Source organism: Elephas maximus, chromosome 5 (assembly GCF_024166365.1).
Source record: "Elephas maximus indicus isolate mEleMax1 chromosome 5, mEleMax1 primary haplotype, whole genome shotgun sequence".
Classification (NCBI taxonomy): Eukaryota; Metazoa; Chordata; class Mammalia; order Proboscidea; family Elephantidae; genus Elephas; species Elephas maximus.
In genome coordinates, this window is record NC_064823.1 from 85,306,525 (window position 1) to 85,331,165 (window position 24,641).

The 24,641-nt window shown below is 40.3% G+C and overlaps 1 protein-coding gene across 2 annotated transcripts in view; it reads left to right on the forward strand.

Annotated features, from left to right (window-relative positions):
• Positions 1-11,064: 11,064 nt before the first annotated feature.
• ADAMTS3 (ADAM metallopeptidase with thrombospondin type 1 motif 3) overlaps positions 11,065-24,641 on the forward strand; it is a 308,238-nt gene continuing 294,661 nt past the window's right edge. For both annotated transcript variants that reach the window (XM_049886045.1, XM_049886046.1), the window contains exons 1-2: positions 11,065-11,711; positions 12,974-13,001. In XM_049886045.1, the coding sequence (XP_049742002.1) occupies positions 11,643-11,711; positions 12,974-13,001 (97 nt within the window). In that variant the 5' untranslated portion in view covers positions 11,065-11,642. The remainder of the gene's footprint in view (positions 11,712-12,973; positions 13,002-24,641) is intronic.

Sequence of the window (24,641 nt, forward strand, 5' to 3'; positions counted from 1 at the left end):
AAGCTGATACAGGAAAGACTTCCCCCTAGAGTCACACTGAATTCGAACTTCTAGCCACCTGAATACTTAGAAAATAAATTTCTGTTCTTTAAAGCCACCAACTTGTGGTATTTTTTTTGTTACAGCAGCACGAGGTAACTAAGACAGGAAGACCTCCGATAATCCGTACGATGCAGCGTTTTGTTTTGCCTTAAGAGGAAAAAAAAATTCTTATAGACATTTCATGAAAACTTTGTCAGTCATTGGATAAGTAGTGTGAGGACTCAGGAAATTACTAGTTAAGTATGAACTCTCTCAGTTTAAATGCACTGCAGTAATGCTCGAAATATATTGTATCTTATATGGCAGAACTGTAGTCATTGGATTGCTGTGTAGTCATTGGATTGAATACTCAGAAGACATCAAGCTTTTTTTTAGTTTCTCTGCCTTCAGGCAGCACGGAAAGAGTTCAGTATTTATCCTAAATACAAACCTTCATAGGAAGTTTGATTACAGAATTTGCTTTGTTAACTAGAAGTAATTTTAAACAACTCTTAAGTAGAGGAATTCTCTCAAATGTAATTTTAGCTTAGCTTTTTGCACATAAACACATTTCATCGTGTTTTGACTCTAGAGTGAATTGAGAATGCATAAGTTTCTGCTTATTCGCATGTACATATGCACTCCGATAGGAGAACCAAATGAGCTGTAATCGGCAATTTGCTAGCTTTCTCTCTCTCTTAAGAAAGCATATTGAGCTCATATAAAAATTGTGAATCTTACTCTAATTTTATTAAATGGTAATTAATTCATAGTCTTTGATTCTGTGATGTACCGCCCCCTGAATATTTTATAGCATTGAGTTGAAAATTATAGAAAATGACTCCCAGTTTTGAAGTTAACAATTTGTTGATACTTCAAAATTCAAGTGTTGGTATAATTAGTAAGGTCCTGGGTGGTACAAATGGTTTATGGTCAGCTGAAGGGTTGGCGGTTTGAACCCACTCAGTTGTGCCACGAAAGTAAGGCCTGGCAGTCTGCTTACACAAGATTACATGTAAGAAAACCCTATGGAGCCAGCTCTACTCTGTAACACGTGGAGTCCCCATGAGTCGGAATTGACTCCACGACAACGGGTTTGGTTTTTCTGTTTAGTTAGCTATTTAATTAAATTTATCATATATTTATCGAACAACTTATTATTTAAAAATCACTATGCCACGTTTCTGATTTCCAATGCCAGCCTCTCCAGGAGAAAACATTGAAGGTTGTTAATTCAATAGTCTTAAAATACTCATCCGTTTTGTTCCAGGTTTTACTATACTAGATTTTCTTAAGCAATCAAGAGGAAAATCATTGCACAAATGCAAACATGGTAATTCTAAATGCTCTGCTAGTCAAGGATTTCATTTTACTTGGATCCACAATCAATGTTCATGGAAGCAGCAGTCAAGAAATCAAACGACATATTGCATTGGGCAAATCTACTGCAAAATACCTCTTTAAAGTGTTAAAAAGCAAAGACGACACTGAGGCCTAAGGTACAACTGACCCAAGCCATGGTATTCTCAATCACCTCATATGCATGTGAAAGCTGGGCAATGAATAAGGGAGAACAGAGAAGAATCGGCACATTTGAATTATGGTGTTGGCAAAGAATATTGAATATAACATGGACTGCCAGAAGATCAAACAAATCTATCTTGAAAGAAGTACAACCAGAATGCTCCTTAGAAGTGAGGATGGCAATTCTTCTTTGTCTTATATACTTCAGACATGCTATCAGGAGGGACCAGTCCCTGGAGAAGGACATCATGCTTGGTAAAGCAGAGGGTCAGAGAAAAAGAGGTAGACCCTCAACGACATGGATTGACACAGTGGCTGTGGCAAACGGCTCAAACCTAGCAAAAATTTTCGGGATGATCCAGGACCAGGAATTGTTTTATTCTGTTGTACCTAGGGTTATTATGTGTTGGAACCAACTCAACAACACCTAACAACAATAGTGAAATAGTTATAACTCTCAGGCTATACTATAACATTATTGAACACTTGAAAAATTTTTAAAATTTTAATTGCTGCCTTGTTTCTGTTTAAATTGTCGTCCCAGGAAGGCCCCATTGTCTATTACCATTTAGAGTTTACGAGCAAAAACATTTCAAAAGGCTTGAAGAAACAGAGAAATATGATCAAAACAACAGAAAGTAGACAGTAATATTGCCTCCGTTAGTTGGGTATAAGTAGTAAAATATATTAATTGTTAGACCAAACTTTATCAAGGAAAGAAAGAAGGCTAAGGTGCTAATAGTCAAAGGATTCATTGAATAATATCAAGAGAAGAAAAAGGAAGAAAATCAAGGACATGAGGAATAGCTTTTCTTCAAGCCTTGTTCCATTGTGGAATTACTCTTCTAAAAACAAATGATCAGATAAAAAATCCAGGACACCAAAATTTATCCTTGCGAAATACTGGTTTTCCATGAGGGGAGCATCACTGCCTCATCTACTAACCAAAGCATAAACCTGATTACAATAGGGCTTTTCCATTTCTAATTTCTAAGTCCTTGTTTTCATAGGATTCACAGGGTCGCTATGAGTCAGAATTGACTCAACAGCAATGGGTTTGATTTGTTTTTTTTGTGTTGATATATTTTCCTGTTGCTAATTTTTTTTTTCTTTCAATGGGATTTCTAAAATATTTCTGTGAAAAAGGCCCAAGTTGGGAATAGCTTATTCATTTGAGGTATGGGGATAATTTCATCCTATTAAGTAGAGGCAGTAAAAATGTACTCCTTTGCTCATTCAACATATTCTTTGAGTACCTACTATGTGCAATGCTTTATTCTTTAAGAATGAAAAGTTAGTATTCTAATGCCTTGATTAAAAAAAAAAGAAATACTGTATACACCACATGTGTGATTCTCTGACCCACAAATGAAAAATTAGCATTACATAAAACAAGGAGTATGCTGTGTGAGAGGAAAAATGAGGTTAAGGAAGAATCTTGACCTTAATGAACAAGAAAGGAATTCTATGCGTGCTGTTCTCAGACCCATTCTCTAATTTCTGAAGTCCTGTAACTGTGTTTTATGGTACTATAGGGGGTGGAGGGGTGGTGAAGATAGCCAATAGGTTCAGCTTTCCTTGTCCTTTAATGGTAGGCCCATGCACCAAAAACCAAAAACTATGGACACCCCATGTGTTACAGAGTAGAACTTCTCCGTAAGGTTTTCTTCACTATAATCCTTAGGGAAGCAGATTGCCAGGGCTTTCTTTCATGGTGTTGCTGGATGGGTTAGAACCACCAACCTTTAGTTTAGTGATTCTGTACAATTTACACCATCCAGGGCCCATGCACCTACTCTAATATTTCTCTGTGCTAGTTCTAGGCATTAATAATCACAGAACCTGGAAATAAAGCTCGTCAGCAAATGGGGAATAGGACACTAACTTCTCTTCATATGCTCAGGGTGTAGTACCTAACGTAGCTCGGCAACTTCATTGGAATGGAAATTGTGCTAGATTCGGGTGATAGGACGGAAAGCCTGGTGGCGTAGTGGTTAATTGACTCAACGGCAGTGGGATTACTGGTGGTAGAAAGTGAATAAAGCAGAAATCAGGGAAGAGGTAGATATAAATCTAGCCAACTATGATGCAATGAAATTCTTCTTATCCTTTGAACAAAGTTGAGTGCAGCGTTTCTCAGATTTATTTGACCTTGGCCGTGGGGAAACTTCAATTATTATAATGTTTAATAATACTGGAAGGAGGTCGTTAGAAATATTGAAAGTTTAGGAAAAGGTAGACACCAAGCAAAACAAAAACAAAAACAACTTATATATGAACTCTTTGCTGCAAGAAATGACAAAAAAATTAATTCATATGTTTAATACACAATCAAGTGTTTGTGTGTTAAACATACGAAAATGTACTAGAATGTTGTCAAATTGTAATAAGACATACAACACTGACCACTCAGCCTCAAACAGAAAAACACACACTCTGCTTGGATAAGTGTTGCTAATACAAAATCTGTTGCTGTCCACTCCATTCTGACTCATAGCAAACCTACGGGAAAGTATAGAACAGTCCCGTAGGGTTTCCAAGGAGTGACTGGTGGATTTGAACTGCTGACCTTTTAGTAAGCAGCCAAACAGTAGCTGCACCACCAGGGCTCCACGGCTAATACAAGGATGCACAAATTAAAATGTCCATACAATAACTGATTTCACGAGCTTAACCCAAACTCTTTGCCACTGAATCCATTATGACTCACAGGACCCTATAGAACAGAGTAGAACTGCCACATGGGGTTTCCAAGGAGCAGCTGGTGGATTTGAACTGTAGCTGTAGCTCTAAACCACTACATCACCAGGGCTCCAATGTCATGAAACTTAAGTCTTAAAGATGGATGATTTCCCAATTAGGGAGACTACATACATGTGGTTAATTTTGAATTTATTATTACAATTAAAATACATTTTGGAAGAAAGATTATTATAAGCATTGATTATTTTTGTGGAAAATCTATTAGCATCTCCTGTAATGTGTTCTTTGCTACGTGGGCAGAAAGAGGAAGGGTGTTACAGACTGTGAAATCAATATGAGCAAGTGTGTGGACATATGAGAGTTTGTGGGAAACAACACAGTAGCTGGAGCTAAAGAAACAGGAGGGGAAGTTAGGGATTTGACCCAAGACAATGCGAGAGAGGCAGGTCAAAATCAGCTTGTGAAAGGAACTGAGTGATTTCTTTGCCTTTGACTCCTAACATTATCCCTAATAAAATTAAAATTTGATCATGTTTTAGCTGTTCACATTTTCCCACTTTTCTTAGAAATCGCCACACTTCATTACTAGTGAGCCATCTGTACATATACCATATAGCTGTATCTCAAAAAAGAAAAGGGAAAAAAGGCTACATTTAAGCCTTGCTATTATTTTTTTATGTTCTAGACAATGTGCCAGACAGTGTACATCCATTGTTGTTAGATGCCCTCTAGTTGGTTCTGACTCATAGCAACCCTATGCACAACAGAACAAAATACTACCTGGTCCTGCACCATCCTCACAATACAAAAGCAACTTTGAGGAGGCAGCTCTTCCCCAGTCGTATTTTGAGTGCCTTCCAACCTGAGGGGCTCATCTTCCAGCACTATATCAGACAATATTCTGCTGCTATTCATAAGGTTTTCACTGCCTAATTCTTTTCAGAAGTAGACTGCCAGATTTTTCTTCCTAGTCTGTGTTAGTCTGGAAGCTCAGGTGAAACCTGTCCGCCATGGGTGACCCTGCTGGTATTTGAATACTCATGGCATAGCTTCCAGCATCACAGCAACATGCAAGCCCCCACAGTATGACAAACTGACAGATGAGTGGGAGCATATATACATGACCACATTAATTTTCGTGCACATTTTGCAAAAGCAATACTATTCAATTGATTTCAGAGTTGAGAAAACTGAGGCTGAATCTAGATATCAATCCAACCTATCTGATTCAAAGTTTATTTTAATAGTTGGTTTTTGTTATAGCATTTCCCTAAGTGTGTTCTGCATACTCTGGTATAAATACGGGGATCAAAGTGCACTACATCTTCCCCTTAAAGACTCAAATGTGCTTAGGATATTAAAGTCCCTGACAGGTTCTGAAATGAAGAACTCCATTTTGTTTTGTTTACCTGAGTACTTTATAAACTTTGTTGTTGTTCTCAGAACATTTTTTGTGTATGTATGTGAAACATTTAATATTTCATGGAATACTTTGAGAAACCCTGCCGTAGAGTATATTGGCAGAAGCTTATTAATCAGAAATCAACTTATTTAGAATCCAGGTAATATAAACCTTATCAGATGCTCTTAAATCAACATTTGTCAGAATGTAGGTTATGACTCATTGGGCTGTAAAATCAATTAAGTGGGTTGTGACCAGTATTTAGGAAAAAAAATGAAAAAGATGAAAAAGAGTAGGATAGAAAGTGTCAGAGTTGCTGCATGTAGTACAGGAAAGTCCTGAATATGAAATTCTTACTAGGTCACAATGTAAAATGTATTTCTGAGTTCATGGCCAAACGTGTCTGACACTCTGCTTTCATGAAAGTCTCATGAGTTACTTTAGTGTGCCGGGAGTTATAATAATGAAAAATGTCTGAAATTGTAAAATTAACACAAAAAAGACTACTATTACAATATGGCTAAGTATGATATTTGTTATTACTTAAAATCCGAGAATTTTAGAGCTGAAATACCTCACGCGGGAAAGCCAAAATATGGAGAATTTTAGTATAGGTCAGACAGCTGTTAGCTGGACCTGGAACCCAGGTTTCCTGATTTGTACTCTAGTATTCCTTCAACAACGTGAATGGTTATATACACATGGGCCTGGCCAGATGGGATACACAGGAATCAAATCTACCACATCTGTGGAAACAGACAATGGAGAAGCTCAGTATAATCAGTTAGAACAAGACCAGGGGCCAGCTGTGGAATAGACCATCAATTGCTCACAGGCAATTCAGGTTGAAGCTGAAGAAAATTAAAACAAGTCCATGAGAGCCAAACTATTATCTTGAGTATATCCCACCATCTTAAGAATAGATTTGACACATTGAACACTAATGACCAAAGACCAAACGAGTTGTGGGATAACATCAATGACATCATACATGAAGAAAGCAAGAGGTCATTAGAAAGACAGGAAAGAAAGGAAAGGATGTCAGAAGAGACTCTGAAATTTGCTCTTGAACATAGAACAGTTAAAACAAATGGAAGAAATGATGAGGTAAAATAGCTGAAGAATTCACAGGTGACTTAAAAAAACAAAGTAAGGTATTATAATAAAATGTGTAAAAACCTGGAGCTAGAAAACCAAAGGGAAGAACGGCTCAGCATTTCTCAAACAGGACAATAAATAAATAAATAAGCCAACCCGTTGCTATCAATTCCAACTCACAGTGACCCTATAGGACAGAGCAGAGCTGCCCTATAGGGTTTCCAAGGAGCAGCTGGTGGATTTGAACTGCTGAACTTTTGGTTAGCAGCCGAACTCTTAACCACTCTGCCACCAGGGCTCTGAGCCTAAAGAACTGAAGAAAAAATTCAAGCCTCGAGTTGCAATATTGAAGGTTTCTGTGGGCAAAATATTGAACGATGAAGGAAGCATCAAAATACGATGGAAGGAATACACAGATTCATTGTACCAAAAAGAACTGGTCGACATTCAACCATTTCAGGAAGTAGCATGTGATCAAGAACAACTGTACTGAAGGAAGAAGTCCAAGCTGCACTGAAGGCATTGGTGAAAAACAAGACTCCAGGAATTGTCAGAATACCAACTGAGCAATTCCATAAGAACCAAAATACAACCTTGAGTATATTCCACCTGAATTTAGAGACCATCTCAAGAATAGATTTGATGTGTTGAACACTAATGACCAAAGACCAGACGAGCTGTGGAATGACATCAAGGACATTGTATATGAAGAAAGCAAGAGGTCGTTAAAAAGACAGGAAAGAAAGAAAAGACCACAATGGATGTCAGAAGGGACTCTGAAAATTGCTCTTGAACATAGAGCTGCTAAAGCAAAAGGAAGAAATGATGACATGAAAGTGCTGAACAGAAGATTTCAAAGGGTGGCTGGAGAAGATAAAGTATTATAACGACATGTGCAAAGATCTGGAAATAGAGAACCAAAAGGGAAGAACATGCTCAGCATTCCTCAAGCTGAAAGAACTGAAGACAAAATTCAAGCCTCAAGTTGCAATATTGAAGGATTCTACAGGAAAATATTAAATGATGCAGGAAGCTTCAAAAGAAGATGAAGGGAATACACGTAGTCATTATAACGAAAATAATTGGTCGACATTCAACCACTTCAGGAGGTAGCATATGATTAGGAACCAATGGTACTGAAGGAAGAAGTCTATGCTGCAATGAAAAATAATGCTCCAGGAATTGACAGAATACCAACTAAGATGTTTCAACAAAGAGATGCAGCGCTGGAAATGCTCACTCATCTATGCCAAGAAATTTGGAAGACAGCTACCTGGCCAGCCAACTGGAAGAGATCCATATTTATGCCTATTCCCAAGAAAGGTGATACAACCGAATTTGGAAATTATTGAACAATATCATTAACATCATACGCAAGTAAAATTTTGCCGGAGATCATTCAAAAGCAGCTGCAGCAGTATATTGATGGGGAACTGCCAGAAATTCAGGCCGGTTTCAGAAGAGGATGTGGAGTGGTATCATTGCTGATGTCAGATGGGTCTTGGCTGAAAGCAGAGAATAGCAGAAAGATATTTACCTGTGTTTTATTAACTATGCAAAGGCTTTCAACTGTGTGGATCATAACAAATTATGGATAATGTTGCAAAGAAAGGAATTCCAGAACGCTTAATTGTGCTCATAAGGAACCTGTACATAGAACAAGAGGCAGTGGTTTGAACACAAGAGGATATTGTATGGTTTAAAATCAGGAAAGGTGTGAGTCAGGGTTGTATCCTTTCACCATACCTATTCAATGTGTATGCTGAGCAAATAATCAGAGAAGCTGGACTATGCGAAGAAGAATGTGGCATCAGGATTTGAGGAAGACTCATTAACAACCTGAGTTCTGCAGATGACACAACCTTGCTTGCTGAAAGTGAAGAGGACTTGAAGCACTTACTGATGAAGATTTAAGACCACAGCCTTCAGTATGGATTACACCTCACCATAAAGAAAACAAAAATCCTCACAACTGGGCCAATAAGCAACATCATGATAAGCGGAGAAAAGATTAAAGTTGTCAGGGATCTCTTTTTATTTGGATCCACAATCAACGGCCATGGAAGCAGCAGTCAAGAAATCCAAGGACATATGCATGCGGCAGATCTTCTGCAAAGACTTCTTTAAAGTGTTAAAAAACAAAGATGTCACTTTGAGGACTAAGGTATGCATGACACAAGGGATGGTATTTTCAGTCGCCTCCTATGCTTTGGAAAGTTGGACCGTGAATCAGGAAGACAAAGAATTGATGCATTTGAGTTAAGGTGCTGGCGAAGAATTTCGAAAATTCCATTGACTGCCAGAAAAATGAACAATCCATCTTGGAAGTAGTACAGCCAGAATGCGCCAAGATGGGAATATTGTGAGACTTCATCTTCTGTACTCTGGCACATTATTGGGAAGGACCAGTCCTGGAGAAGAACATCATGCTTGGTAGAGGGTCAATGAAAAAGAAAAAAAAAAAAACCCAAAAGAGGAAGGCCCTAACTAAGATGGATTGATACAGTGGCTGAAAAAACAGGCTGAAACATAGCAACGATTGAGAGGGTTTCCCAGGACTAGGCAGTGTTTCGCTCTGTTGTACACAGGGTTGCTATGAGTCTGAACTGACTTGACGGCATCTAACAACATTTCTTTACATAACAGTGTAAATTGACATAATTTTCATTTATACATCCCTAAGGACTTTTTTTTTTTTTTCTTAAGGACTATTTCTTTTTAATGAATAGGAAAAACTAGGCTCAAAGTTCGGCAAATCACTCCTTGGGAGTAAGTGAACGAGAAGTTACAAAAATGCTAAAGCCTTTAATTGAAGAAAAAAAAAGTAATTTACAGATAATTCAGAGCTGGGTCTATTTCTAGTTCCAACAATTATCTAATTAACCTGGTACCCTGTATTAGGTGAGGTCTTTTAGTAATCCGGTTTCTCATTTGTAGGCCTAAGTGTCCTAGATGTGTGATTTTGAGAAGCTTAGCAGGTGACACATCAGTGGACACGCAGTTTTGCCACGTGTAAGTTAAAGATGCAGCCTTTACTTTCACTCTCTAGGAATAAATAATGAGTCAAACTAATAGGAAACTCTCCAAACTCATTTTTAAAAAAGAAAAAGAAACTATGACTGAAGCATTCCACAGCAGAACAAACATTGGCTTCTACGTGTTTTATTTTAGGCAGGCCTCTTCAAAACTCTTTTCAGTGGAAGTCTTGAAAATCACACCTAAAGTTCTCCATATCACTCTTCTCTAATAGTATATTAAAACAAACGAACAAAACCCATTGCCTTCTAGTCAATTCTGACTCAGTGACCCTCCAGGACAGAGTAGAACTGCCCCATAGGGTTTCCGAGGAGCTCCTGGTGGATTCGGACCGCGGACCTTTTGGTTAGCAGCCTTAGCACTTAACCACTACGCGACCGGGGTTTCCAAACGGTATATTAGGGGAGGGGATGTCAGAGGCTGATCAGTGGAGATATTTCCCTTTCTTCCCCTGTGTTCCAGGAAAAGCGGCTACAGGAGTTCACCCCAGGGAGGTGAGTCCAGGCTAGGATTTCAGTAAACTCTTCTCAAGCTGTGGACGCCCAGGGTGCCATCTTTCCCACGGGCCGCTCGGGGCCACACTGAGTAGAAATCATTTGATAACTTAATCTTGGCTTGAGGAAGAGACGCTAAGGCCTGTGAACTCTAAGTGACACACGAAAAGCGTAAGGGTGAGTCAAGGAAGGGGCACGGTATCTTTTAAAACTAATATAAACAAAGCATAAACAAGAGCTCCAAAGGGGAGGTGGCATCTCCCATAAAATGTGGAAGGCGTCCGATGTCTGGAGGGGAGATAATCAAGACCTAAAGGTTCCCAGGGGTTCTCTGAGGAAAGACTTTTCCCAGGCTGTAAGAACACTGGAGGTTGGAGGAGGCGAATTTCCTAAAGCCCGGGGCATCTCCTGGACCCTCCCCCTTCCTATAATTAACTCCACGAGGGGCCCGCTGGTAGGGATCGGTGGCTCCCTTGGTCCTCCCCTCCTCTCACCCAGCTCGTGAGGAAGGAAAGGACGTCGGGGTGGGGAGTGGAGCGCGGCTGGCTGCAAGCCCCCGCGCGGTCTCAGGACCTGACCCTGCCTGGGGCCGGCAGCCTGCGCGATCCTCCCAGTCCCTTCTGCCGCCCCCTCCCGTGTTGGCCGCGCCCGCCCCGGCGGCCCCGGCGGGCGCGGGGGACGCGGGCCCCGCTCCGGGTGACGTGGGCGCCGCGGCGGGAGGGGCCGCCCGGGGGGCTCGAGCCGCCTTATTAGCGCCCCGCAGGTCGCCGGGAGCCAGCAGACGGCCGCTCTGCGAGCAACAGGAGCGGGCGAGCGGCCCTCTCCTCCCACCTCCTCCGCCGCGCCTCCTCCTCCTCCCTCCGCGGCTCCTCCCGCCCCCACCTCTGCGTGTGCGGCGGAGTCGCCCTCTCCCAGCCTCTTTCTCCCGCTCCCGCTCGCTCGTCTCTCTCGCTAATGCTTCCCCCTGCTGTGCTCTAGGAGACCCAAGCATTTTCCGCGCTAACCTTAGGGACCAATGGTGCTCGAAAAGCCTAGGAAAAGCCGCTTTGGGCAGAGATAGTTGGAAGCCCCTCGTCCCTTCCCCCTCTCCCGGCGCAGCCCGTGCCCGGCTCGAAGCACCTTCTCTCCTGCACACTCCGTTTGGGAGGACGGGGTGAGAAGGTGAAGTGGAAAGAACTGCAGAGCAGAGGGGGCCAGTCTCAGAGCTCAAATTTCATTTTCATTGAAGCAAAGCACAGAAGATCTTTTTTTTTTTTTTTTTTTCTGCATTTTTCCCTTTTTTTTTTAAAGAAACTTATTTTGGGGGGGGGGTTTGCTCTGGGCATTTGCTTTGCCCAGTAGTTGAAAAGTGAACTCGACTCGTGATGGTTCTCCTGTCACTTTGGTTGATAGCAGCCGCTCTGGTAGAGGTTAGGACTTCAGCTGATGGACAAGTAAGTGGAAAATAATAATAAAAAACTCAAACCCAACCTTTTCCCGAAAAAGTTCCTCCCCTTTCCCTCTCCTATTTCCTCTCCCCCTCCCACCCTTCCCTGTTATCTTATGCATTAAGGAACGGTGGTTTGAGGGCTGGGTACAACGTGCGGGCTTTTTGGGGTGGGGAGCTGAATTGCACAGGAGGTTATGACTCCCGCTCCTGAAGCCCAGGCTTGTCACACCTAGGGCTTCACCACTTTGCGGCATTCGTAACAATTACTGGTAACAAACTGCAGCCAATTCGCATCCTCGCCGAGCCATCTGGGTTTCCCCTTTCCGGAGGGCGGTCTGGGCGCTTGAATGAAGTTCTGAACGTTGGGTCCAGAATCCCAGAGCTCTCCTTGCTGCAGTCAGAGTCGGGTTCGCGGGGGCTTTCTGCCTCCCAGGCGGTTGTGACTGACTCACGGCTTTTTCGGGCAGCGGGAGGCGGGGGTTTCAGGAAGTCCTTGGGCCGGACAGGGAGCGATCCAGTAGACACGTGTCCTGGGAGGACCGCGGCCGGGCTGGGGTTTGACAGTTGGGGAGGGGGGCCGGGGACGTTTCCTGCCCAGCGTTTTCCTGGGCAGAGGCTGGAGTCTCGGGCCGCCCTTCTCCCCTCCCCCTCTGCACAGCTCCTCCTCTAAAGCTGAGTGCGGCTCTGTTTCTTCTGGGCCCTGCCCCCAGCCTTTGGAGACTCAAGGTGAAGCCCAAAGATCTCAGAAGAGTCCTTGAGAGAGCTCCGCAAGGCGAGCCTTCTGTAGTAAATCATATCAGTACAGGCCGGTGGGACTTAGGGTACAAAGTTGGTGGATGTTTTAGCTTCGCTGGTCTGTCTGGTCGGACCATCGGATTGATTCCTGATCTCAGATCCAGTCAGGCCCCCTCCTAGACGTTTTTTTCCTGGATAAATTCAGAGACTTTCTTTTCTAATCCTGACCCAGTATTGGAGGTTTCCAGAAGAGCGTATCAAGTGTCACATTTATTTTTGCTGGCTTCATAAGTGTTAGATTAAAACGGGCAAACGATTCCTTTCCCCAAATTGTTACTGAATTGGCTCACGTCCTGTGACAAGAACCTTCTATAAACCAAGATGCAGCCTTTAGGCACCAATCCCGGTTTCCAGCGTCTCCTGATTAGCTAACTCCTGAAAAGCATTAATGGTAGAAATAAAACGCACAAAGTGATAAGATGAAACCCAGTAACTGTTTTTTTTTCTTACTTTTTCCCCTTCCTTTTCCAGGCTGGTAATGAAGAAATGGTGCAACTAGGTAAGCCTTATCCTCAGATGTCACTGTTATCTTCATAGAAAATAAGGAATAAAGTAAGCGAAGCAAAATATTGTTCCTGAAATTTCTCCACTGGTGGTTAAAAAATAATTTGCTGTTCAGGAACACTTCCGTTCTTCTGTTCCTCTTTCCGAAGAAGGGTTCTGCGTTCCCTATTCTGAGTTATAACCCAAACCACACCTACTGTCTTGGAGTCAGTTCTGACTTACAGTGACTCTGTAAGACAGAACAGAACTGCTGCACAGGATTTCCAAGGCTGTAAATCTTTACAGAAGCAGACTGCCACATCTTTCTCCTTTAGAGGGGCTGGTGGGTTCCAACCCCCAACCTTGAACTGCCAGCCTTTCTGTTAGCAGCAGAACACTTTTAACCATGGCACCGCAAGGTGTCCTTATTCTGAGTTACAGTAATGGAAAAGTTCTCCGGAAGTTGGACTTTTTGAGCCTTGGCTTAGGACTGCCTTCCTCCGGAGAAAGATGTGGCAGTCTACTTCCATAAAGATTCCAAACGCATTGTCGTAGAGTCAGTTCCAACTCATAGTGACCCTATAAGAGAGTAGAACTGCCCCATAGAGTTAGCAGGGAGTGCCTGGTGGATTTGAACTGCCAACCTTTTGGTTAGCAGCTGTAGCACTTAACCATTATAGCACCAGGGTTTCTTCCATAAAGGGTAGAACCCAGGGTACAGCCTTGAAAATCCTATGGGCAGTTTTACCCTGTCTTATAGGGTTGCTGTGAGTTGGAGGCAACTGGATTGACAGTGGGTTTGTTTTTTTGGTTCATGGGCAAGTCACTGGTAGGTACTTAGCAGGTGGTCTAGGGGCTAGATCTGGAGATGAATGAAATCAAGTCAACTCATGTAGCGTTAGGAGGCGCACATCTAATTAGAACAGGAGGTAAGGAGTAAGAATGCTACAGAGAAGGGAAAACTGAAGTACAGGAAATGGAAATTGTTCTCTTAAACTTTTTCCTGCTAATGTGCAAGATACTGTTAGGCCTTTTGCAAATAACATCTAAGCCTCACTATTACCTTACGAAGCCGGTATTATTCTTCTCATTTTGTGGGTGAGGAGACTGAGGCTCACAGAGTGTGAGTAACTGGTAACAGGTCACTCCAAAGCCGAGGCTGTTTTCTGGAAGCTGTTTATAATAATATATCTGTTCTGAAAAGCTGCAAGTCATCTGGCAAGAAGCCAGGCTACATTCAAGGTCTTTCATACATGTTTTTTTAGGTTGCTTTAAAAGATAATTTCTCTTCTTGGCAGATTATTAGTCTCTGTAAATACTGTATTTGGCAAGTGATACTGTAAAGTCATCTTTTAGAAGAAAAGTTTTTTAATCATTATTGCTACTGTAAAAATAGTTAGAATTCAGTGACCATTTGCTGTACACCAGGCACAGTGTTGTTTTTTGTGTTTCATTAAATTCTTACAACTACACTATGAGGAAGGGATAGTATTGTGCTTATTTTTGAGGAGAATAAAGCTTGCAGAAGATATATTGCTACATTAAATTGCACATCGTGGAGTACTGAGGACATTCCACAACTGTTAAACTGTTCGGGGGAACCCGAGAGATCCAGGACCAGAGGTGTCTGTGTGTAGGTCACTATATGTCAGCATACGTCAGAATGCTCCTTCCTTGCTGGTGCTTAGCACTGCAGGATCTTTCCCCAGCTTTACACTTGTAAATAATATGCTGGCAGTACTTGGATCAATCAGGAGAATATTATCAGAACCCTTGTACCCTTCAAAAAGAATCACACAATGTATACTCTTTAGTGGTTAAGAGCTCAGCTGTTAACAAAAGGTCACCAGTTTGATTCCATTCACTGTTCCTTGGAGTCCTGTGGGACAGTTCTGCTCTCTCTTATAGGGTAACTATGAGTCAGAATTGACTTGACGGCAGTAGGTTTGTTTTTTTTGTTTGTTTGTTTAGTGTCTGGCTTAGGGAGCCAATTTTGAAGTATATCTCTGATGTGTTTCAACCTTCTAGAGTAGCAAGGCTTGTATTTAGGTAAGGAGAAGGTAGTTCGTGATGTGGGAAGGTTAGAAAAGGTGTATCACTTATGTAGGAATCTCTTGGTAATGCAAATAATTAAGCTTGCCTACTAACTGAAAGGTTGGAAATTCAAATTCACCAAGATGTGCTGTGGAAGAAAGGCCTGGCAATCTACTTCTGAAAGATCACAGCCTTTAAAAACCCTATGAACGAAACCCTATGAAGCATTGTTATATTGCAACACACCACATGGGGTTGGCGTGATTTGGAATGAACTCGATGGCACCTTTTATTTTTGGGGGGTTGCTGTTGTTTTTATCACAGTATTGCTTGTAGTAGGATCCCTGGTGGCACAGTGGTTAAGCGCTTGGGTGCCAACTGAAAAGTTGGCAGTTTGAATCCACCCCTGATCAACAGGAAAAAGATTTACAGCCTTGGAAACCCTATGGAGCAGTTCTACTCTGTCCTATAGGGTCACTATTAGTCAGAATCAACTTGACAGGAACAGATGTGGCTTTCTGGGTACAGTATGTAGTACAGTATATTGCCTCTTTCCTTCCATCTCCAGCCAGTGGAAAATGCCCTCTTGGTATGTGGGATAGTGAGATTCACTCAGAGATGACTAACTTGGTAGATACATTTTGAACCCTGACCTAGTTCTCTTTCCCTTTGTCAACTAGAGAGAGCATATCTGTCTACCAACCTGCCTGCACCCATACATACATGTATGTGCATGTGTCAACGTGTGTGTGTATATATGTGTAAGTGTGTTTTATGAGGTGATTAAGATACTTCTGTGACATATCAGGGCGTTCTTTCATTTCTAGTTTAGAATAAGGCCTTGGAAGGATGCCTACCATAATTGTGGGCAGCTGAATGGCTGGCCTGATTACGTAAAGAGGCTTGCTCCGTGACACACGCAGCTTAGGAAATAGTCATAGTTCTAAGCCATTAGACAATCTCGAAAAGAATTCCCTAAGTCTTTTTTGTTTCATAAGCTGCCACTTTGGGACTGCCTGAGTATCATTTGAGGAAAATTATTGTAAGGATTTGGTGTTGAGCTGCCTTCCTTCCCCTCCCAACCCTTCTCTTGGAAATGGGGCATATTCATCTTTCTCTTACCTTTTCCTGTTTCCCAGTTTAAAATTCCATTGCATTTCATTCTTAACAAAATAAAGCTACTAATCTTGTCTTCTCGGATATCCAGTTTACTGAGAAATGCTTTTTCATCATTTTCAGATATTTATATGGTTTTCAAGGTTTAGTGTGAGTCACTTACTTATTCCTTGGCACACAGTGAGCATTTCTACTACTGCAGACCTATGAGGGCAAAGACTGTCTTGATACATGCTGTATCCCTAGTATGTAGAACACTGCTTGGTAGCTAGTAGGTGCTCGTATATTTGTTGTTAAATGAATAGACCTAGCAAGCAAGGTATCATCATATTGGATACGCCTATGTTCTGAATTTCCTTAAATGCTCTCCTTCTGTGCCTCTCTTGTTTGTTTAATTGGCCCCCAAGAAAATGAAGATGGTGGCTAAGGCTATGCAATCAATGATTCAATGTTATCAATGCTTCTCATGACTCCTCTTTTTACCCCAGGAGCACAGAGACCTAAGCTTATCTGTTCTCACTTTTCTGTTTGTGCTCAATTTGGCAAATTGTGTTGAATTCTGTGTGCAGTTTTGGAGTTCTCATTAAGTTTGCATTATAGTCTACTTGGGATCCTTTGCCCTGTAGCTGGCATCAGGGGAAATGCGATAAGCTAAGATTAAAATCTATCAATCCAGTTTGCCAGCAGCAATACTAGAAAGTGTAGTGGAGGAGGAGGTTTAAAGGGGTTGTTTGTAAAATTTAGAATTTTAGCTACCCAAGCCGTTATTTTTCCTTGTAACTAAAGATCATAGACTTGGCTTTACTGACTTAGCTTTCACCTGACTTTTGAGCATCATAATGGTTAATGTTAAATGCTCTAGGCTTCCTAGATGAAGATGTTATTTAGTGCAGCATGGTATGATCACTGGCAACTTATTCTTGCTGTTTACTTGAAATACTTCTTCCCTATGTTTTCACTGATTTTTTTTATCTTCAATTAGAATTCTTTTGTTGTCATATCAAATGTTTATAAGATTACTCAGAAATTTTTAGAAACCCCCAAGGTTATCTGTGCTTCCAAGATGATGATCTCTAAGCATTCATAGCCAACTCAGATTACCTTTGAAATCCATTAAGGACAGTTCCGAATTGCCTGGTAAAATCATGGGTAGTTTTGACATGAAGAACTTGGCTATACTACTTGGACAGGACATATTGACAGTGATGACTTAGATGGGATTCAGATGCTTCCCCAAAGAGGACTGCTATTACCAGAATTTTGGGAACCCTTCCTTCAGCATTCTTGTAATAGCTTTTACTCCTAAATTATGCTACATCTATTATCATAAGTTATTACATTATTCTTTTTAATTCACCATTTATTTTTTTGAGCTTAGATATTTTACATGTGCCCATTGTAATTAAGTTCTTTAATCTTTCTGTATTTTCTGGATTTTCTCACAGTGATCCCAAATCCCTGCTTCAGAGATAAATGCTGTTAATAATTTAGCATGTTCTTCTTTCATCTTCTATTAATACACAGACTGTGTTTTTTTGTATACCTGTTTTTGTTTAGTTTTATAATTTAGTGCAATTTCTCCATGTTCTTAAAAACTCCTTGTAAACATCATTTGAATACCAGCATGATAGCCCATCCCCATCATATTGATAGAACATAATTTGTGTAGTTATTTTCCTAATAGTGTTCATTTTCCCGTGATAACTGATGTTTCTGCACAGTGTTTTGTATAGATCATTGCCTGCATTCCCAATGACTGTGTTACGAGGGAGTCCTTCAAGTTGATGACTGAGTAAAAATGAATTAACCGGATTGATTTTGACAAATGGCTTTTGAGAAAGTTTGTGTGACTTAAACTCCTCCTAGCAATTTAAGAAAGTGTGGCTTTTTAAAATTTTAAATTAATTTTGGTGCCCTTCTTCATATTTGGATATCATTTTTTTTAATACCTGGTTAGGCAGTCTCCAAAAGATGGCAATGGGTTCATCATTTTTCTAGCTATCATGTGCTCAGTAGCTACAGACAATTATAAAAATGGTTTGTAATTTCATTAGTACTATGAGAAGATTCATCTAACTTATAGAATTTGAGAAAAGAATATTCTTTAGAATGTGTAGTAAAGAGTTGGAAGAGTATCTTAGCTTGGGAAACATGTTCCCATATGTAATTGACCCATCCTAGTTTTCATGACTTTGCTGACTAACTGTAAATCCCTAGGAGAGATTTTGTGGTAAAATGTCAGTCTCTTGTTTATAAAACCATTGCCACATATTCTGCACGATGAATCTTCATGGAATTTAGAACAATTCATGAGTGGCATAAAGCCGTGTATCACCCTTAAAGTGAGTACTGACAAAGCAAAAGTGGTTTTTAAGAACTTGTACAAAGTCAATTTGATTAAATATATGGACCTTCAAGTACTGTGGCCTTATATATTAAATTACATCTCCTACAATTGTTTTTCATTTTTAGCACATATACTTTACATGTGTACATGTGCAGATGAATAAAACCAAAAAAAGTGACTGAAATCACTATGCACATGTTTGAGTTAGTTTTCTTTATATGTAAAAATCTCTGTTTTATGCATAAGGCTCATCATTTAGTTTTAGAAGCCCCTGTCATCATATCCAGAAAACTGAAAAACCAAACCCGTTGCCGTCGAGTCCGTTCTGACTTATAGCGACCCTATAGTAGCCTTAGCTCTTAACCACTATGCCACCAGGGTTTCCAGTATATCCAGAGGACTCACAAATACTTAACACCTGTCCTCCAACAAGTGGTCAGGAGCATACACTCTGTTAGATAGTATGGCTTAAAATCCCAACTCTACCCCTTTCTAGTTGGGTGACCTTACCTCTAGAAGCATCACTTTCTTATATGTAACAGGCATAATACTACTCCCTACTTCAGTGGATAGTGATGCTTAAATGACCATTTATAAAATGCTGGCACAAAATAAGCAAGCTAGAATAATAGCTATTATTATTAGTATGTCCTAGATATGTGGTGTCCTTGGGTGTTGAAAATAGTTAATGTGCTTGGCTGTTAACTGAAAGATTGGCAGTTTGAGTCCACCCAAAGATACCTAGAAAGAAAGACCTGGAGATCTACTTCCAAAGAATCAGCCATTGAAAACCCTATGGAGCACAGTTCTACTCTGACACTCATGGGCTCATCAAGAGTTGGAATCCACTCAGTGGCAACTGTTGTTCCCCCCCGCCACCCCTTAGACTTGTGCTTTTTTTTTTTTTTTTTAAATCTTTGCTCAAGTAGTGCTATGTCGTTCTAATCCCTGCATTTTGAATATATCTGTCAGCCATCATGAATTTCCAGGAAATTTAATTTACTCTGCCATGGACTTGTAAACTATTTAGTCACTCAGCTCCCCATGTGCCACCTCTTTGAGAGTTCTGTTTTTGTGTATTATCTTCATGTTGATATGGCAATGTAGTGTTGCTTAACCCATTGGGATACAGCAGTAGAAGGAGGGAGTTGAGTAAGGAATGGTGCAGAAAAAGTTGTTTCATATGTAATTCACAGCAACTATGTTTTGTGTATACCAGATCAATTCTTTCTTTTCTTTTCTTTTCTTCTTATTTACTGCATATCTAGTCCCCAAGTTACGAACGTCCAACTTAAGGACAACTGCTACTTAAGAATGGACTGCCATAAAAAACCTATTATATTAAAACTTTGAGTTAAATACATACAATGATTGGTAATAATGAATGCATGCACTACTTTGTGACACTTATCAAAACACTGTGCTGTTTGGAAGTGTTTCTTAATTGTCTTATATGGATAAAAACAAAAACAAATATGGATAGAAAGGTAAAATATGTACTATATACTAAGATAAACATTTGAAAAACTGATGATAAATAAGAACTGTATGTACATGTTCCGACTTACCTACAAATTTAACTTAAAGACAGACTTAGGAATGGATCTTGTTCATAACCTGGAGACTGTAATTCCTTTCTTTCCATGTTGTTGTGAGAAAGTTCCTCTAATAGCTGTAACTCCTTTAGATGCAACTGATAGGAACCTAATTCACACTGACTTAAGGAAAACAAAATTGGTCAAGTAATCTAAGTTAGGTATAGCTGGATCTATGGCTCAAATAACATTGTCAGAAATCAGTCAATCTCTCTCATTTTTTCTCTGTATTGGCTTTATTTCTCAATCGGGGTAAGAATGGTGGCCCCTCCAGTTGTGCCACTGACATCTGCAGGCTATTCTGTCAGTTTACTAACCCACTGGATAGAACACCTCTTTATTGACAGCTCTAGCAAAAAGTTCCTGGTGTTCCTGGTTGGACTTTTATTGACTACCTGGCTGGAGTCGAAAGCTTTCCTTGAGTCATAAATGTGGTCAGATGATGTAGTACCCTGATTGGCCTCGACTGAGACATTTTACCACTGACTACTAGGGACGTGGAGTGGGATGATTAACCCAAAGAAGATTGGAGTGCAGTTCCAGGAAAAAAGGAAGAATGGATGCTGGGGAGGCATACATGTAAAATAATGCCACAGCTGGGAGGACTTTCTGGCACACGGACGGGAAATGGTGATTGTGGTAGGCAGAAAAATGACCTTCCAATTATGTTCATTTCCTAATCCTGAAACCTTTGAATATGTTACATTACATGGCACACGGGAATTAAGGTTGCAGATGTCATTAAGTTTGCTACTCAGCCGACCTTAAAATGAGGATATCATTCTAGATATCCAGGTAGGTCCAGCGTAATCACACAATTCTTGTAAGCAAAACAGAGAGGGCAAAGAGAGAAAACTAGAGAAATAGCAGTGTAAGAAAACTTGGACTCACGTTGCTGGCTTGGAAAATGGTGGAAGGGGGTTATAAGCCAAGGAATGTGAGCAGCTTTCAGAAGCTGGAACAGGCAAGGATACAGGTTCCTTCCTAGTACCTTCAGAAGGAAGCTAGCCCACTGACAACTTGATTTTAGCTCAGTGAGACCTACTTGGGACCTGAGACCTCCAGAACTGTAAGATGATAAAATTGTGTTGTTTGAAGTACCGAATCTGTGGTAATTTTTAATAGCAGCAATAGGAAACTAATACAGAGACCTAGTGGACTGTCTTAGTTTCTCTTATTTCTGTCCAACCATGAGTCAGACTAAGTTGTCTTATTTTAAATTTTGAAAATGTGATTTACTACAAGTAAAGTTTAAACAGGGAGCCCTGGTAGCGCAGTATTTAAGCTCAAGGCTGCTAACTGAAAGGTTGGCAGCTCAAACCCACCAGTTGCTGTGTGGGTGAAAGATGTGGCAGTTTGCTTCTGTGAAGATTTACAGCCTTGGAAACCCTGTGGGAAGTTCTGCCCTGTCCCGTAGGGTCACTAGGAGTCAGAATTCCACCTGACGGCAGTGGGTTTGGCTTTGGGTTAAAATTTAAATGCTATCCACGTTTCTTAACTGTAATATTTTCCCCAGACTTTGGTCCTGGGGACAAATGCTAATTTTCATAGCTTTAAATTCCAGGCTCATTATTAGTCTTTAAAAGTATTATCCATCAAAAATTGTAAGAAGTGAGAAATCTTAATTTGTAAAATGCCTAATATATCTCTTAAGTCTATAAAACTTCTAATGATGATATATAACAAATAGAATTTTGCTTCTTTAAAACCTAAAATTGGAATGTTAAAATTTTGACTTTTGGTTACTTGATCATTTTTAAGACATAGCAGACAAAGAAAATACTTGGATTTATTTCTTCAAAACATGATTTTACTTCTCTTGAAAGACCCTCTCTTAACTGACTTCATGTTCTGAAACATTAAAGAATATGCTGTTCTTTCCTAAATGACTCTCAGCTGCAACGAATATTTATTAAAAGGCTGATAAAAAATGAGAAGAACTTTTAAGTTCACAACTATTTGTTCTTTCTTAATAAAGAGTAGCCCCTCCCTTTTTTTTCCCAAATAGCCTAATAAAGAATTTTTGATTAAATAAAGAGATTTGCAACTAATATAAAAAGTACACCAAGGAGCTTATTAGCCTCTTGGTAACACAGGCCTAGAGGACATGAAGTGAGGAAAAAATAATTTGTCTATGTTCAGAATTTTAACATATGTCGCAGTTAATTTTTAATTGCCTTTGAGAGAAGATGCATCCCTTCCACTTAAGTGCTGATAGTCTTGGTAAGCCCTTTGGGGTTTGGTGTCCCCTTTAACGTCCAGTCTTCACCCCGTGCTCATCTTTCCTGTAGCACCTGGCTCCCGTCATTTCTAATGAAAGTCATTCTCTTACCCTCAGCTCAGGATTTGGAAATACTGTTGTTGGAACTACTTCTGTAGATGATCTTATTTGATTTCATTCATGAGGTCAGATTGATGCATACAGAGAATTTATACCTGATGAAGGAAATTGCCTGTGTGAACTGTCTCTTTATAATAGGCTAATAAGCCAATTCTTGGGAATGAATTCCAGTCCTCTAGGCTGGGTAATGAGAAGTGGGTTGCTACTGCAAACCTGGACTTCAGGTCCTGTGTTGACGTGGAGCTTGAGGACCCTTCTAACAACACCAGAATTACCAGGCTGGGTGGGAGCATGGGGGAGAGAGGCCTGAAGGGAATTGGGACATGGAAGGAACCTGAAACTTTCTTCTTCCATTTCTCAAGGTAGTTATGATGAGCATGATGGTGATGGTAATTTCAGCTGATTTTGCATTTATTGAAATTTTAGATGTGCCAAGCCTTCTATATGCTTTATCTCATTTGGTCCCCATTTTTATCCCCATTTTACAGATTACCTCTACGAGCCTTAATTTCAATAATTTTCTTAAAGGATGCCAAAAAACTCATCAGCTTGGAATCAGAATTCAAATGCAGTTCTTTCTGACTCCAGACTGTTAGTGCTCAACTGTCATATCCTACTCCCTTAAAGTCTTCTTTGGGAACCATAAGCCAAATTGTATCAATTACAATTATAAGTAATCTCTGACTTACCGTGGGGTTCCGTTCCGATGACTCTGTTCTACGTCAGTTCTGATGTAAGTTGAGTACCTGATTTTTTTTTTTTTTTTTTTAGTTTTCAATATTGTTGCCTTTTATTGTCAGTTTCTTTATAAATCTAATCTTTATTTGTCTTTGAGGGTTGGAAACATTGCATATAAACTTACAGATGTATTTTAATACATATACACGTACATAAAAAATGGACAGATCATGAAGAATGGTTGTAAGTGTGGTTCATCGTATCTTGAACACGTCGTAAGTCAGAGACTACTTGTATTCAGTATTCTGTGTGCCTGGTAACTTTGGTATTAATTGCATTTGCTAAAAATTCTAAGATATGGGAGATTTATACTGCAGTCACTACAGGTCCCAGTAATGTTGGTTGTACTACGGAATATGTTTTTTCTTTTGCAGTCCTATAGTGTGGTCTTGATGGTGTGCTAGGCATTTCAGGTGTCCTCTGGGAGACATTTGTATATCATTCTACTACACGCTTAGAAGGAAAACCAAGCTGCCTGCCCTCAGTTGTAGGCTTGTGTGGCTGAACATGTGAGGGAATTATGGGGATCTCAGAGCATGGGCCAGTAGTGTCATACTGTGCACCCTGACCAGCCCACCCACAGAGCACTCCCTCCCAAGAATCCCCACTTACAAATATTCATTAACTTTTTTTTTTTTTTCCCAAAGAGTGACATATATTGGGTACATGTAAACACTGTTAAGATACTGCACCTCTTCCTCAAAGAGCTTAAAATCTCTGAAAGGATAAGACATAAGCATGTAATTTTTCACCTGTAAAGATCTTTAAAACTTTTATACAGGCAGTGCATAATTAGTGTCAAATGACATAGAAGTGAGAGCTATGGAACCCCGGACCAGGAGGGCTGGTCTCTGTGGACAAGTTGCCAGGGAAGGTTTTTTTTTGAAAAGATGGGACTTGAGAGAAGCTTGGGGTCGGGTTGAGTGTGTATAGATGGATAATGGAGCCCTGGTGGCATAGTGGTTAAGATCTCAGCTTCTAACCAAAAGGTCAGCAGTTTGAATCTACCAGTCGCTCCTCTGGGGCAGTTCTACTCTGTCCTAGTGGGTTGCCATGAGTCAGAGTTGACTCAATGGGACAGGTTAACATGGAGAAACAAGATCTCAATTATGAATCTATTTTATCCTGAAGGAATGGTGAGCTGCTGAAGCTATTTGAAAAGAATAAAATACTATTAATCACTAATAATTATTGAGTACTTACTATATGCCAGTGTTGTACATGCTTTGGATTAAGTCATTTAATTTTTACAGTAAGTAAATATTATTATTCCCATTTTTTGAAAATGAGGATACTTACATAGAAAGTCTTAAGTGACCAAGATCACAAAGGTTATCAGTGGTAAAACATAGGTATTTTAAATGTAGGGTTATCAAATAATTTTCCTGGCAGTAATTTGTGCAGTATTGTGGTAGTGAGGTACTATATATGGGAGTTTGGACTTGGCACTTGCAGATTTCTAGCGTGAGGTGACAAGGACTTGAA